Raw genomic sequence first — 14,586 nt, 5'->3', positions numbered from 1 at the left:
ACAAGGCTTTATAAGTCGGAAGAATCTGTTACAAATAATCCGTGCGGTTATTATACTCAGAATCGCGGGTTCAAAAACCGGCCTCAATGGTATGCGCCATGCCATACTACGCCACGCCATACCACGCGGTTGATTTACGTTTCCCGCTTCCCAGTCATGGTCGCCCCTGGCGAGCGGCCATCTTGAGCGTACGGAGACTGCGCACTAGCGCGCCACCGTAATTTACGACTCTCTGACGCACACGAGCTTCTCTCGTTTGATCTCTTTTCAGCGGCAGGTTTTCGTGAGGTACGTCATCGCGATCCGTGAGTTGCCGTGAGTATCCGCGGGCCTTTCCTCGACTCGACGTGTCGCTCGGCGACGGCGAGAAACGTGACCGGGAACGTCGCGTGCGCAAAAGGAACAGCACGACCGCCACGGAGGGAGAGAGAGATAGTGGGCGGAGTTTACGTCTGTGTGTGGTGTGAAGTTGGCGACGGAGACGCGCGTTTGTTTCGGAGTCGAGAACGACGCGTTTCTCGAACGTTTTTCGAGAGATCGCTGTTCCTAAAGAACGTCGGCGTGGAGGAGGTTATGAGAGCGCGAGTATACAGGCTCCATGAGGTCGGGCAGTCGTAAATAAGGTGGATGCGCACACGGATAACGACGGATCATCACGAGCGAGCGCGAGGAAGGAAGAGGGACCGTGACGCGGCGGCCGGTGCGGGAGGCAAATGCATGGGACGCTCTGATTGGCCGCGGCGGCTGCTATGGCCGCCGATTGGCGTACCGCACGCATATACCCGAGGGCACAGCACGGACGCGCACCTACACCCGCGAGCCGCGTAGCAGTCGCTCGAGCGACCGAGGACAGTGAGAAGAGCGACGGAAACGGTCGGTCCGTGCGCGTCGTCGTCGCCGTCGTCGCCGCCGTCGCAGTTTCCTTCTGAGGTGGAAAGCTTCGTGTGCGACGTTCGTGGCGCGGATGGCTCGGAGACCGACGCCGATCTTCAGCCATAGCAAGTAAGAGCCGTAGAACCTCACCGAACATCACTAGAGGGAGGGAGGGGGAGAGAGAGAGAGAGAGAGAGAGAGAGAGAGAAAGATATTATATATATACATATATATATATAGATATATACATAGTGTGCTGACTCGAGGGAAGGAGTGCGGTCCGGGCGCGACGCCGACCGTCTCGACATAACCGCGTATACGTAAAATCCGACAATCCGTCAATGTTAGAGTCGCCGGAGAAGAGACCCTATTCTCTACTTGCCCTATATTGTGTATACCAGATTTTAAAATACGATAATTAGAAGTGCATCGTCGGAGCGGAGTAGCACTGAGAGAGAGCCGAAGGAGGATAGAAGTGCATCGCCGAAGCGGGAAGGTAAGCGTGCTGCGGTGCGGGAGCGAGCGAGAGCGGCGAAGGGAGAAGGAGATAGGAACGGGACGAAACGGAGCGGAGTTAAAAGCGCCGTACGACACGCAGAAGGACAAAGACCGCGGCGTTGGCATAACCTCCAAGTCGTTCTTCGCGCCGCGCGTTTCGGGGATCGTTGCGCGAGTCAACGGTGCGTCCAAGTCACCAAGTATTCGTCACTACGGGGATAAAGAAAGGGAGAGAATATATTTTTGCAAGTGTGCAACGCGCGTCTTCTACTAGAGCGACGATTGAGAGAGAAAGCACGTGCATCATCAACATCCGGCCAGCGGCAACGTCCGACAAGTTAGAAGGTTGGATCTGTTCAAGTTTATTACGCGTTCTTTCGCGACACCTGGTATACGAGTATAACGCGTAGGTAGGTCCGTTACGTGCGTGTAGTGCGACACGAGTGCGCGCTCCGTCGGTCCGTTTGGCCGCCACGACGTAGCGAGTATAAATAACAAACAAAAAAAATAAATAAAGAGGTGGCCCAAGGCGACACACGCCACGCGTGCACGCATACACACGTCCGCGCGTACGTCGCATCGCGAGGCACGCGAACCGGGAGTGAAGTAGCGCGAGCATCCGGTTGATGGATGAGACTGGCAGGATGCTGCAACACGGAGGATCAGGTGTGGGTCTGATGGGTGGAAACCAGGGTCAGGCGGCCCAGAACACCGCCGGCTACGGCAGCATGGGCCCGGTCGACGGCACCGCGGCTCAGGGCCCCGATCAAGCGGTCGAGGCCAGGAAACAGGACATCGGCGAGATCTTGCAGCAGATCATGAACATCACGGACCAGAGCCTGGACGAGGCGCAAGCGAGGTATTGCCTCATGTCCTTTTTCCTTCGCTCCGCCATTTTTTTATCTTCTTGCGCGCGGGATGTGTCCTTTGATCTTGTCCACGTTGAATATCTTGAATACCTACCGTCGAATACCGTTTCTTCTTTTCAAATGTCTATTCATCCTTCAATGCTTTTGTTCACTTCCGGCACTTGCAAACCGTCACATATTTGGATTTCTAAAACTTTACTTTCTTAAACTTTTAGAGTGATTCTCGCTCTGAAAACTGAAATTTCGCTCTTAAAGATTGAAAAAATGGAGCCACTCTTTAAATTTCTTATATATATTTATTTATTTAATGTTTACATTATCGTTTATATTTTATAGTTAAAATAAGTAGTGTCGTATTCTTAATTGCCACGACTACTTTGGCGCTAAAGTGTCCGTAAGGTCTATCAGCGTTATGTCGGAGCAGAAAATTATGTTTACGGCTCGTTAATAGCGGAAGTAAAGGTTTAATGGTACTTTCGATTTACGAGGTCGATTCGTTACTCGGGAGGAGGAGTACCGTGTAAACGAAATTCTCATAAAAGTGAGACGATGCCCGCGTATAAAATACGGTGCACGCGGTTTTATTTCGGGTCCCCGGGTTACGGCGGTTCACGGAAACGCATTAAATCGTATAGATTACAAAATGTACCTATGTATACTGCTCGTCGGTTCTCGCAACGTCACGCAAGAAGTACATCTCATCCGTTCTTCTTATCTCATATATCAATTTAAAAAGAACACGCGGGGCATTTTGCACAATCTTTGCAGTTAATTATACGGTATTATAAAACGTGCAATGTGCTTATTAATAACGACGAGTGATAATAGTGCTTCTATTGTGTAACTGCGGGTCTCGATGTATACTTAGTTAATTATGCGCGTGTTATTCATTAGCGCATTAATCAGCCTGATTTATCTTACGGAATATATCCCGATAAATATCCTCTCTATCTTTTTATGATAATTTGACGGATCTGCGAGGCATTTATCTAGATAAGATCTGTCGATCCGTGAAAAGATCGATGCCGTGTTTCTTTCTTTGCAATTTAGTGAGTAAACAAATGAAGAGAACACGTTTTACGTATAAAATAGAAACGTAGCACCCGGTAGTACTCCGAACTCCTTGCATTTAAACTGTCTCGTCTGTGCACACACGCGGCTAAGTGTGGCTGCCCGTTTCACCTGGCTTTGCTCATGTATGTTAAGTTATATTAAGTACCTGTCCGCGTGTTGGACGCCCGCTACAAAGAGCGCCAGATGTGCCTCCCACGAATACGTGCATTTTACTCGGAGTGCAGAGCGGGACACTTGTAATTTTCGCGACGTGCGTTAAACGTTAGCCATTTAAATATTGCGGTCCTCAATTAAGCGTACGGCCTTGAATTAAGTGAATTGCCTTTATTAGCACTGAGCCGCTAATTTCGGTGGCGATAGTTATAATTTCATGTAATTTGTATGCAGAGTGATGGTAGATTTGTCTTCCTTCGTCATACGATTTTTTTTCTCTCGACGAACTCGGGAGCAACTCTCTCTCTCTCTCTTCTGGTGCTTTTCAGCAAGAGATACTGTGTAATACAGTGATAATTTCATCTTTGTTTAACAGTGGCACACAAAAATGTCATGATTTATTATATAATCTGCATTGAGGAAAAAAGAATGTCTTGATACAAAAAAAAAATAAGCTATCAGAATTCATCAAATAAATCATTTTTTTGTATGAAGTAAAATATTTTGATACAAAAGATGTTATTCATTGAAAAAAGATTTCTTCTCTCAATAAGAAAAAATATATCTTGGTACAAAAAAATTTTACTTAACGCACAAAAAAGTTATTTATTTCGTGGCTCCTAATAGCTTATTTTTTGTATTAAGATGTTTTTTTTCTCTCAGTGTGTCTTTTATTGGAAAGCGTTCTATTTTTTCGAAGGATCAGTCCCGAATTTGTCGAAAAATTTTACTTAACGCAAAAAAGTTATTTATTTGATGGTTCCTAATAGCTTATTTTTTGTATTAAGATATTTTTTTCTCTCAGCGTGTGTCTTTTACTGGAAAGCGTTCTATTTTTTCGAAGAATCAGTCCCGAATTTGTCGAAAAACCCACGTCGTTCATCTTTTGTGTGACTTTAGGTCTATTCTTTATTGCAAAAATTTTTTTCTACCTCGCTTTCGCCAAACTTTAAATATATGTACATCTATTTCATTTTAAGTATACAAGCGTACACTAGTAGCCACAGATTTTTGTTAATAGCGACATCGAGATAATCTGTTTGCGATTTGCTTGCAGAAAACACACACTCAACTGCCACAGGATGAAGCCTGCCCTGTTTTCGGTGCTCTGCGAGATCAAGGAGAAGACAGGTGAGTGATCTTTTCTCTGCAACAACACGAGCATTTGCTCTTTTTGCCGCGCTCGACTCGCGCCGCTCGGATCATTAAACTTTACGTGCGAACGACTCGCCTATTTTGTACAGCGCTAACGGATGAATGGAATTTTTAAATGAATTACTTTCGGATGTGACAGACTCTCGTTTGCGACTCGTCTCGTCACCGAGACCGCGGATTTCAATGTATTTTTTTCTCTCGTATTAGGCTGGCAGTGCCGTGTATTTTTATACGTATGTATTTCACACGATGCAGAAATCGAACGTTACGAGAATGCATTATTATTTTTGCAGCGTCATTGATTATATCTATCCGCGAGCGAAGTTTCATTCCATTCGTCCGTGCGCGCGAGTTATTGTACGTCATAAATCATAGGTCTTATTTAAAGCACTGACTTTCGGCGCCTGGTTGTGTTTGGAATTGATTTTTAAATTGCGTTTTTAACTCTCAGAATCGATCGAAATCAGTACAGTTCCGAGACCACCTCGGTTTTACATACGAGAAGTATATAAGAGAGAACTACTTCCTACGTTCTCTTAATATAAAAAAAATAATGACAGTTCCAATAGCACTTTTTATAGTTTTACAGTTCCTAATAAAAATAAAAAAAGTTTCGCATTTTTTATAGTAAAAAACCAAAATTAGCATACCATGTGTATTCTCTTTTCGTTTTTTAATATAAAAAGTGTAGAATTCTTTTCATAAGAAGAACTGCAGAACTATGAGAAGAGAGTGCTACTGAAATTGTCATTATATTTTATTAAAAGAATATTGAGCTTCACAGATCCGATTCCTTGGGTCGTTGCGAAAGAAGCACAATAATGGGCGATAAGACTATATTTCAAGGTGTATCAACACTGAAAATCGAGCTCGCCGAGACCGCCAACTCGGAATTTAATCTCTGAACGTGAAAAGGATCGTAACTTCTTCATGAATAACGTTCGGGCCGTTGTGTCGCGGCTCGTAAGCGCGCAGTAGACCGAAATCGAAAAATTGCGAGAGATCCCTATCTGCGACAGTGCAACCCGCGTTGACGCTCTCCTCGACCACCCTTCGGTCGCGCGACCCCTGTGAGAGAACCATTTGAAACTCGTAAACATAATTTTTATGCGATGTTTGGATTACTTTTACGCGCGGATCAAGAGACCACGAAACGTGCAATTATTTCTAGGGGATACGATCGAGGAAGACTAAGAGAGAAAGAGGGAGAAATCGCGGAAGGGGGGGCGAGAGAGATCGATGTGGGGATGGAAGTTACGTCAAAAGTATTCGCCGTTGGGGGTGGAAGGACCACACCACACCACGCCCCTCATGCTAAGCTACCCTCTTTTCCGTCGCTTCTCCAGCAGTGTGTGTTGTGTGTGTATGTGTGTGTGTATATGCATTCATACACACACACACACACACACACACACACACACACACACAAGCGGAGGAGACACGAGGGTGTCGTGCAGCACGGACTGTGACGTCAACAACGACATCCCACGTTTCTATAACGTTATGATATTTCCAAATGGGCGTTGGGTACACCCGCGACGAAAGGATATCTTTTCCGCGATCGAGGGAGAACGAAATCGCTATTGATTGTTTTTCGGAGGAATTTGAATGTGGACGCAATCGTGCCTTTTACTAATGCATCTTCGAAAGCCTGTGCATTTTTGTAACCCTATGCTTTTTCATTACTTTTATCCCTTCCTCGTTATATTCTCGTTTGTCGTCATTCGGTTATACTGGGATTTTAAATTGTGCTTTACCTCGAACTCACGGAGATATTGACCTTTCTACTTCAGTTTTGTACAGTTAAATCATAGCAGAAAAATCTACGACATTTCACGATATTTTGTTAGGAAATTGTAGTATCTGTACAGATATTTTACACAGAAAGCTTCTTAAACTTCATTAATGTAATTATCATTATCTAAAGAGATGAATGTATAATATATACATTTTATTAAGATGCTACGACGTTCTCAGAATTATCTTTATAATTTTTTTGACTTTCTTATTGACATATTCTTTGAATATTTTATACATAAAAATACTTTTATAATATGCTCAATATAATGGGTGCTTTCCAGCAAGAGACACAGGCGACACCAACGTGTAACACAATGAATCATTATATCCTTGTTGTTTGCTAATGTTAAACAAAAATGATATGATCACTGCCTTATTCTGTGTTTATTGTTGGAAAGCAATATATACTGACAATATTTGAAAAATATGAGTTATATTTGAGATATTTAGAATTTTATTGTAGGTATATTCTACACATTCTAAAAAATATGGATTTATATTTAATACCGTACGATTTACATAATTCTCACTGTGTTGGTGTTGATATACATGTGGATTTTATCAGCATGTAAATTTACATTTAAATTTACTTACACCAACACAGTGAAAATTATATTTAATACCATAATGTAAAATTTACATCCACATTTTTTAGAGCGCATACTTTTATTCTTCCGTTTTTATTCCGTATAAAATATTTGAATAATAAATGAAAGTTTAAATAATAAATAAATACAATAAATAATCAATGTTTACATGGACCGCTTTGAAGAGCACTTCATTTTTCGATGCGAAAAAGAGATGAGAGGAAAGCAAAGAATAACAAAGAAAGTTTAATTCGAGTTTATCATAAACAAAAAGGGCGTCAAAGTATGATGAGCACTCGAGACGATGAACCGTTTTAACGGTCCTGTATCTTTTATGAGTTCCGGCCCGGCTGCGTGCAGTGCCACACGCGTGCGCGCGGAAAAATGTACCGAGAGCTTTCTCCTTCTCGCGTCACATGAGTGGAAAAGAGAGACGAGATAGTCATAGTCGAGTTTATGGACGATGGCTGACGAGGCAGTGAAAAAGTACTAAACCAAGAGGAGCAGATAAACGCTATGTTAAGCAGACCGTTTTACCAGCCATTTAATATAATCGGCTCTTGCGTTCGTTCTCTCGCGTGCGCCGCTCAGATAACTTCGGATCAAGACCGTAGTCAAGGTGGGACCGTTCTCCATCGTAGCTGGGGCCTTATCCCTTTGTTTGCCGCCGACGAACATCACGCTATTATATCTACGTATAACGTTGCGAATTTTTATTTTGCCAACAACCTTTACCCTTGTCGGCCTTTCAGCGAAGGAATCTGAATTACGCGCGAAATTGTGTGAGAACTAAAATTCTCCGCTATATAAAAAACTATGTGAAAGTCTACAGTATGCGCCAAAAAAAAAAAAAAAATTTCGACTCTCACAACTAACACTTCAGTTGTCGGTTTAGTTAAATAAAGTGAATGGATGGGGGCAAATTTGATTATAACACAAATATTTTGTCCTTCTACCAAATATTTATTCGATATGATTTCCTTTAATTGCAATCACTGCGTTACTGTGTCACACTCAGCAAACATAATAGTGACTAAAAGAGAGTCGCATTTTTTTTGGCGCATACTGTAAATGTGAATTACAATATTTGTTTCTTAAATCTCTGAATTAATTTCTATTGGATCGGAACAAAAGTTCGTAGCGCTATCCCATTTGTATTATTTCTACATGTAAAAAATTTGGCAATTATATCATTCGATGGAGTAAAGTTTCAATTTTAAGAATCCGTTTTTTTGAATTGCGATGATTTTCAACGGAGTTATGAGCAATTAAAGTCAAAATGCTCCTTTTATTTAATTCGCGATAATTCAGTAACAAAAAAATCTTAGGAACATTTTCGAAAAACGATTTTGTAGAGAAAATAATATTTGTTAGAAAGTAGAAAATTTTCGCAAGTTTTTTTTAGGTACGTGACAGGTTCAGTGAGAAGAAACTTACTCATTTGTTCAGCTCGTAGTTTTCTATGGAAAAGTTACCAAACTCACAAAAACTGTCAAAAGACATAGTGATCTTTCGAAAGTAGAGGTTTTAAGCTTTAAATCCTGTTAAAAAATTTAAATATCATTCATTTTTAACGAAGTTACAGCTGCTTAAATTTTGAAGTTCATAGAGCTACGAACTTTTGTTTCGACCTGTCACATTTCGTATTCGATAGAATAAATTTATTATACCGAAGACTTCTTTCTATTCATGAATTCACGACTATAAATCTTGATGAAATCGCAAAATTTATTTTTAACAGAAATAAATTAAGCGAAAAAAATAATTTACTCCGACGTATAGTGCAAATAAATCACATGACTTTTTCGCTTTTGATGCAATTTAATGCGCTTCCAATGAATCGGAGACTTTAATTTTATGTTGCTCTGAAATTCTATAGCTCGGTGCGATCACAAGCGGAGAATCGGGCGATCGCACTTAACACTAATTGTACGGTGTAATTACGAGACACGCAACCAGGTAACTCGTTCGATTCGCGTTAATGGACCGTCCTACTTCCTCGAATATCACGTGTATACCGATCGATCGGGCCCTAAGAGGCAGTCAACCTCTGACTACGATTTGTCACGGTCAAATTGGAAGAGGCGCTTTCCTTCTGTAACGTGCTGATCTCGAAGACCTGTTTCGGATGGAACACACCGCTCAGGACGATTTCCCGTGGGGCGCGCTTAGATCCCAAATACCGAAAGAAACGGGGAGACGAGGCTGGCTCGAAATCCGCGGGATTTCTCTACTCGCCTTTCAACCGTTGTCCCCCAATCCCCTTTTTTTCATCCTCTCCCGTGTGCGGACAGCTCTTCAGTCCGCATAGAGCAGCTGGCATAATCCTCCGCGTGGTGCACTGGAAAAAAAAAATCTCGAGGGTATCAGACTCAAAAATAGCGAGAGGACTAAAATCCGATCTGGTTGCGCGATAAATAGTCATCTTGGTAATTATCAGGCGCACGATTGCCGGACGATGAACTTTTCGGCGCACTCGGACGTCCGATAAAACGAAATTAATCCGCGGGCACACAAAACAGATAATTCGGCCGAATAATAATCCGCGTCGCTGCCATTAATCACGGATCGGCCGATATTGATTTCGCGCGTGGCGCGCAATCCGATTGGCTGACTTTACTTACGGTCCGTCATTGCGTATATGACGCACGTGCGTTTCGTGCGGTGCAATCCGTTACATAGGATGTCCTGTGCTGGATTAGTCCGTCTGTTCGATTTTCACACCGAGGATTTATTTAATTTAGGACATCGCCGAAGCGTCGTACATCCTCGATTCTCTGCAGTTTTGAAACAATGTTCGTACAAACAATTAAAAATCCATACTCGATTTGGCCGTTGGCCAACGATAGCTCCGTTTCCTGTCGCACACCTATATAACGTGCGATATATGTCCGTTTGAGCAACATTGTCGTCGTTGTTGTCGGCTAATGTCGCTCGATATTTTTTAATATAGCATCCTCTTTATTAGGGAAATCTTTTTTAACGTCAGTAAAAATAATCGATTCGAGAAACGTTTTATTCTCAGCAACAGATTTACGAAACTTTTTATTCAGAGGCATGACCTTTCGCGCCACGTTGTCTGATATGTTAATATTAATCCGAAAGGCGAAGCGGAGCTGAGCCCACGTGAATCTTGAGCGCATTGCGTTTCGCTGCAACCGGCTGACCTTGATTTCGCTCAGCGCATTTCACGCTGGATTCACCCCCGTCCTTTATCTCTCGTAATTAATGGCTCCGTTTGCTTCCATTTATTACGTGAGTACGACATCGAACTGTCTTCAACACCCCGGGTGAGCATGCTCGCGTGAACGATTAAAAATTGCTCTCGGTACATTTCCCTCGTTAATCGCGAAGAATTCAAGTCGACGATCTCGAAAAAGTTATGGAATTTTAATTAAAAAAAATTTAATTATAGATTTATTTTATAATGCTCCGCTTCATGTTGCTCAGGGAGAAATTCACTCCCTGAGAACGTGAAAGAAGTGGAGCGTTCGGGGAAGAGTTTGATCGTATGCATCGCGTTCTGTTATTGTTACAATGTACGAAACGTGGCTTCGGTTTTCGAGAGGTTGACGCCGCTCATTCCGGCTCCAGCTGGAATGTCGTTCCCCTAGCTTCGCTTTCCTTTTCTTTTTGTTCCGCGCCTTTCGTGCTCTCTTCTCTCTTTTTTTCTCTCTTTCTCTTTCTTTGTATTTCCGTCTCTGTCTTCTTCATCCATGATACTCGCATGCAGATGGGGTTCCAGCATCCCAAGGTGAACCGGAGTCCCTTGGCCCTCTCTTCCCATCTATTTCTCTCTCTCTCTCTCTCTCTCTCTCTGCTGCCTTCTCGCTTTCTCCCTCTTTTCTCTCTCTCTCTCTCTCTCTCTCTCTTTTCGTCTCGTCCTCTCGAGTCTCGAACTTCACGGAGTCGACTAACGAGATTTGTCCGATTGGAGTGAGTCCACCGTAATGCTCACGCACTGATTTATTGCAAAAACTTACACATTTGTGGTAAATCGCGGTCTCCCTTTCGTTAGCGTAGGGAAACGTTTCTTAACGAGCACATTCGTTCCTGCGTTTCTCGCGCCACGAAACGAGAGCCTTGTTGATTCTCATGAGTCGCTTTAATTAACTTTGCCGATTACGCGTCACGTATTCGCTAATTACGGCGCGCGAAGCGGCTCGCCGTGACGAGCAAAAGACGACCGCAATACGCGCGAGTTATTATGCATTGTGTACTCACAGACGCTGATAAAGACATGGCCGTATTATCAAGTAGCGGAATTACCGTAATGCTCGCTTTACAGATAACGTATGCACACATTGTTCGCGAGAGTTAACTCGAACGCTGTTGTTTCGGGCTTTATCAGCGAATGCCTAAAGCGCCGTCACAGTTATTTTCGACTATTTCATTCCTTTCTTCATTCGCACTATCTAATTTGTTCATGCTGACGAGTCACGGTTCACGTTCGTCTAATTTAGAAAATAGACGCGTCATGCAGACCATCATTTTTAAGCGCGGGAATTTCTTACGTACACGACGGTGACACCGATACAAGGAAACGAAAGGAGGAATCCGTGAAAATGAAGGGAAGAAAAAGAAAGAGATAAGATGAAAAGCTATTGTGCTGTCAAGTTGTACACGATAGTTGTAGCGCGTACCGTTAACGGAATTGCAGTTAAGTCTCTTTAATTGCGTGGAGTTACTGACCGGAAGTCGTCGTTATGGTCATTGCTCTCGTGACGGTGCCACGCTGTTATTATTCGGTACTTTAATTAAAAGCTGATAGCGAGCATTTTATTAAAGTGTTATTTTTCCGAGTGTAAAGGCGCTCTCTCGGTCTGAAGAGGGTCGATTACTCGAGCCAAAGAAACAGATCCACTTGGTTCCGTCGAGTCGAACGACGAACATCTATAGCGACGACTGAGGGACGCTTTGCGTCGTGCGTGTGACACGCTACGCGCGTGTGGTAGCGTATCTGTGTGTATCTACGAGAGCAGGAGGTCGATTTAACAAACCATACGTTACACCACGATAAAATCTCGCAAACCTATAAACTTCGAGCTAGAGCTAGGTGCGGGTACGTTATATCATAAAAATCCAGTAAAATAAGCTCGTGGGAAAGAGACGAAAAAGGGGAAAAGAAGGAAAGGGGCTCGTGTTGTCGCGATGCACTATAAACTTTCTTCGCGAATACGCGCTCACGCGTGTCGTACACGTGTATGATATTTTAGAATACGCATTCGACATCACAAAAACTACGAACGAGATGTTGCTTTACAAATTACTTGCAAAAGCAATATTATTTACGTAGATAACGTAAATAAAGAAAATACAATAGTGACGCGTCTCTCTTTTTGAGAAATTCATTATATTTATTTATTTATTTATTTTTACTAACCACAGCTTTTTGATATAAAATATTAATACGAAGAGTTCAACGAATATCTTCTACAAGGGTCCTCTGAGGTTTCATTTATGAATAATTAATTTTTATTAATATAATAAAATTAATCCTCTGTTTTATTAATATAATTTAATTAACTCTCGGCAATGTGAAATTTTCACTCTTTGTCCGCAACCTGAGATTTTGAATTTCAGTGCAGATTTTTATATTGTTCTAGACTATGCAAAAATTTTCTGTATAATAGCACGTTTATAATGTTAAAAATTATCTTAAAATATGATAAATAAATATATTAATGCGTAAATATAATACATTGTTATTTGTGTTTATTCATAAATTTATAAAAATTTTTTAATTTTTTATTAAAATTCTGAAAAGATCATTTTTAAGACAAATGGCTCGCATGGGAGTCGAAAGATTAACGAGTTTTTATTATCATAGAAATTGGATTATATTTTACTTATTTTTTACAAATTTAAATTTAAATTTATCTACCAGAATCAAAAAGTCCAGTATTGCCGGCGGTGGGCGAATAATTAATATAATATAATGAAATTATATTTTATAACCGGGATGTATATTAGACAATGTATTCTCTATATAAATCAAGATAGTTGAGATAATCTCTATTTCTTGTACGTGAACTATTACAGATGCACATGTACACCTCACGCGTATTCCGATTCGATTTATGGATATGCCGGTTCGGCTAGGTCGGCGATCTTAGATTATCTCAGTGCATTCACGTCTTGGTGTGGACGAGAGAGGAAGAGTGATCTTTCGAGAGGCTAATTGGAAGACTCTCGAGGGCTACTCTCGGCGGCTCCTATACGCGCGTCGTGGGCCGGCGTCCTCTTAATCGTATGGTAATTCTATGGAGATTGCATGGGGCGAGGAGAAGCTCGTAGCTCGGGATCGTTAGGCCCTTTTCGTCCCCGCTGGGACCTAAACTCACTCTGCCTCCTTCCAACTAACGGCGTTCCGCTATCTGGCTTCCAATCACTCCTCCTGCTCCTCACCCATCATCTTCGTCGTCCCCTAAGAAACTTATTTTTTGTTTCGCTCATCTCGTTGCTCCCGTCAAAAATAAATCCAAAAGGTATGATTAGCTCACTTCTGTCTTGCCCAAAATTGTATACTCTTTGAGAGATACTCTGTCAGTTAATTTGTGATTTAATTCTTTCATGCAATATACAGACGAAAGCTTACATTCTATTGCATTTATATTACGTTATTTATTTAATTTACTCAATTTAATTCATAATTAAATTAATTACAAGCTGTTTGCTGTTTTGAAAATTAATTATTAATACATTGTAAAATACAATGTCAGTTACTTGACGAGATATAGCTCGTAGCTTTATCGTCAAAGTTCCACCTTCCTTTGGCGCGTTCTCCGATTTTCCCTCTTATATTCTTTCTCGAGTAGAGGCCCGAAGTGACAAGTGAATGGCGTGCTAGCCTCAAAGAGGGGGGATAACAATAACCTCGCGCTGCTCCTCGCCGCGAAATAAGTATCATACTGTCTCGTTTTCATATATATGCAAGCGACTCGAGACACGCGACGACCTCACAATCGCCACTGTCAGTCCTCGTTGGAAAGAAGCCTGCGATTATGCGGGCGTGTATGCGTGTACGTATATATGTGCTTGCGGACGCCACTTACTCTGTCGCGCGCAAATGCGAGCGTTATCGTTGATCTAACTCCATTCCAATTCCGTCTGAGTACCAGATGACAGGAGAGTGACAGCTCATCCTCAATGCGACTCGCCCTCTCCCCCCCTTCCGTCCGTCATCGAAGGAATATATCGGGCATAATTTTATCGCGAATCAAATTAGAGGACGGTACCCCGGCGTTGTTCCCGCCTCATCGACCACCGACGCGTTATCTTTACGTCAATCCTGCGACACCCCAATATCTCGTTAGCATTTTTTACGAGAACAATTTTAATTTCTGCTTCGGCGCGATAAGCACCTATTATTATTCCTCGCGATACCAATTTGAATTCGAGTATCACGTAGGTGGAATATATCGCGATCTCGCGCGGCGGTCGGTGGCCCCCGGGAGTCCGCTTCTCGTTTTTGCGGTGGTGCAATGTGCACGCCATTTACGGGGCGGTGCATAGAGCGACGAAGGAGCGATGTTCGCAGCGTGTGCGAGATGCAGCCGTGGACGCATAACGGCGAG

At 42.4% G+C, this 14,586-nt stretch overlaps 1 protein-coding gene across 6 annotated transcripts in view; it reads left to right on the top strand.

Moving 5' to 3' along the window:
* Positions 1–222: 222 nt before the first annotated feature.
* exd (PBX homeobox extradenticle) overlaps positions 223–14,586 on the top strand; it is a 51,735-nt gene continuing 37,371 nt past the window's right edge. For all 6 annotated transcript variants that reach the window (XM_018460244.1, XM_018460241.1, XM_018460240.1 and 3 more), the window contains exons 1-2: positions 223–2,230; positions 4,525–4,598. In XM_018460244.1, coding sequence (XP_018315746.1) covers positions 1,998–2,230; positions 4,525–4,598 — 307 coding nt within the window. In that variant the 5' untranslated portion in view covers positions 223–1,997. The remainder of the gene's footprint in view (positions 2,231–4,524; positions 4,599–14,586) is intronic.

The sequence above is a fragment of the Mycetomoellerius zeteki genome, unplaced genomic scaffold (genome assembly GCF_001594055.1).
Source record: "Mycetomoellerius zeteki isolate Tzet28-1 unplaced genomic scaffold, Tzet1.0 scaffold93, whole genome shotgun sequence".
Taxonomy (NCBI): Eukaryota; Metazoa; Arthropoda; class Insecta; order Hymenoptera; family Formicidae; genus Mycetomoellerius; species Mycetomoellerius zeteki.
Note: the sequence above shows the minus strand (reverse complement) of the source record. Positions and strands in the feature narration are given on the sequence as shown.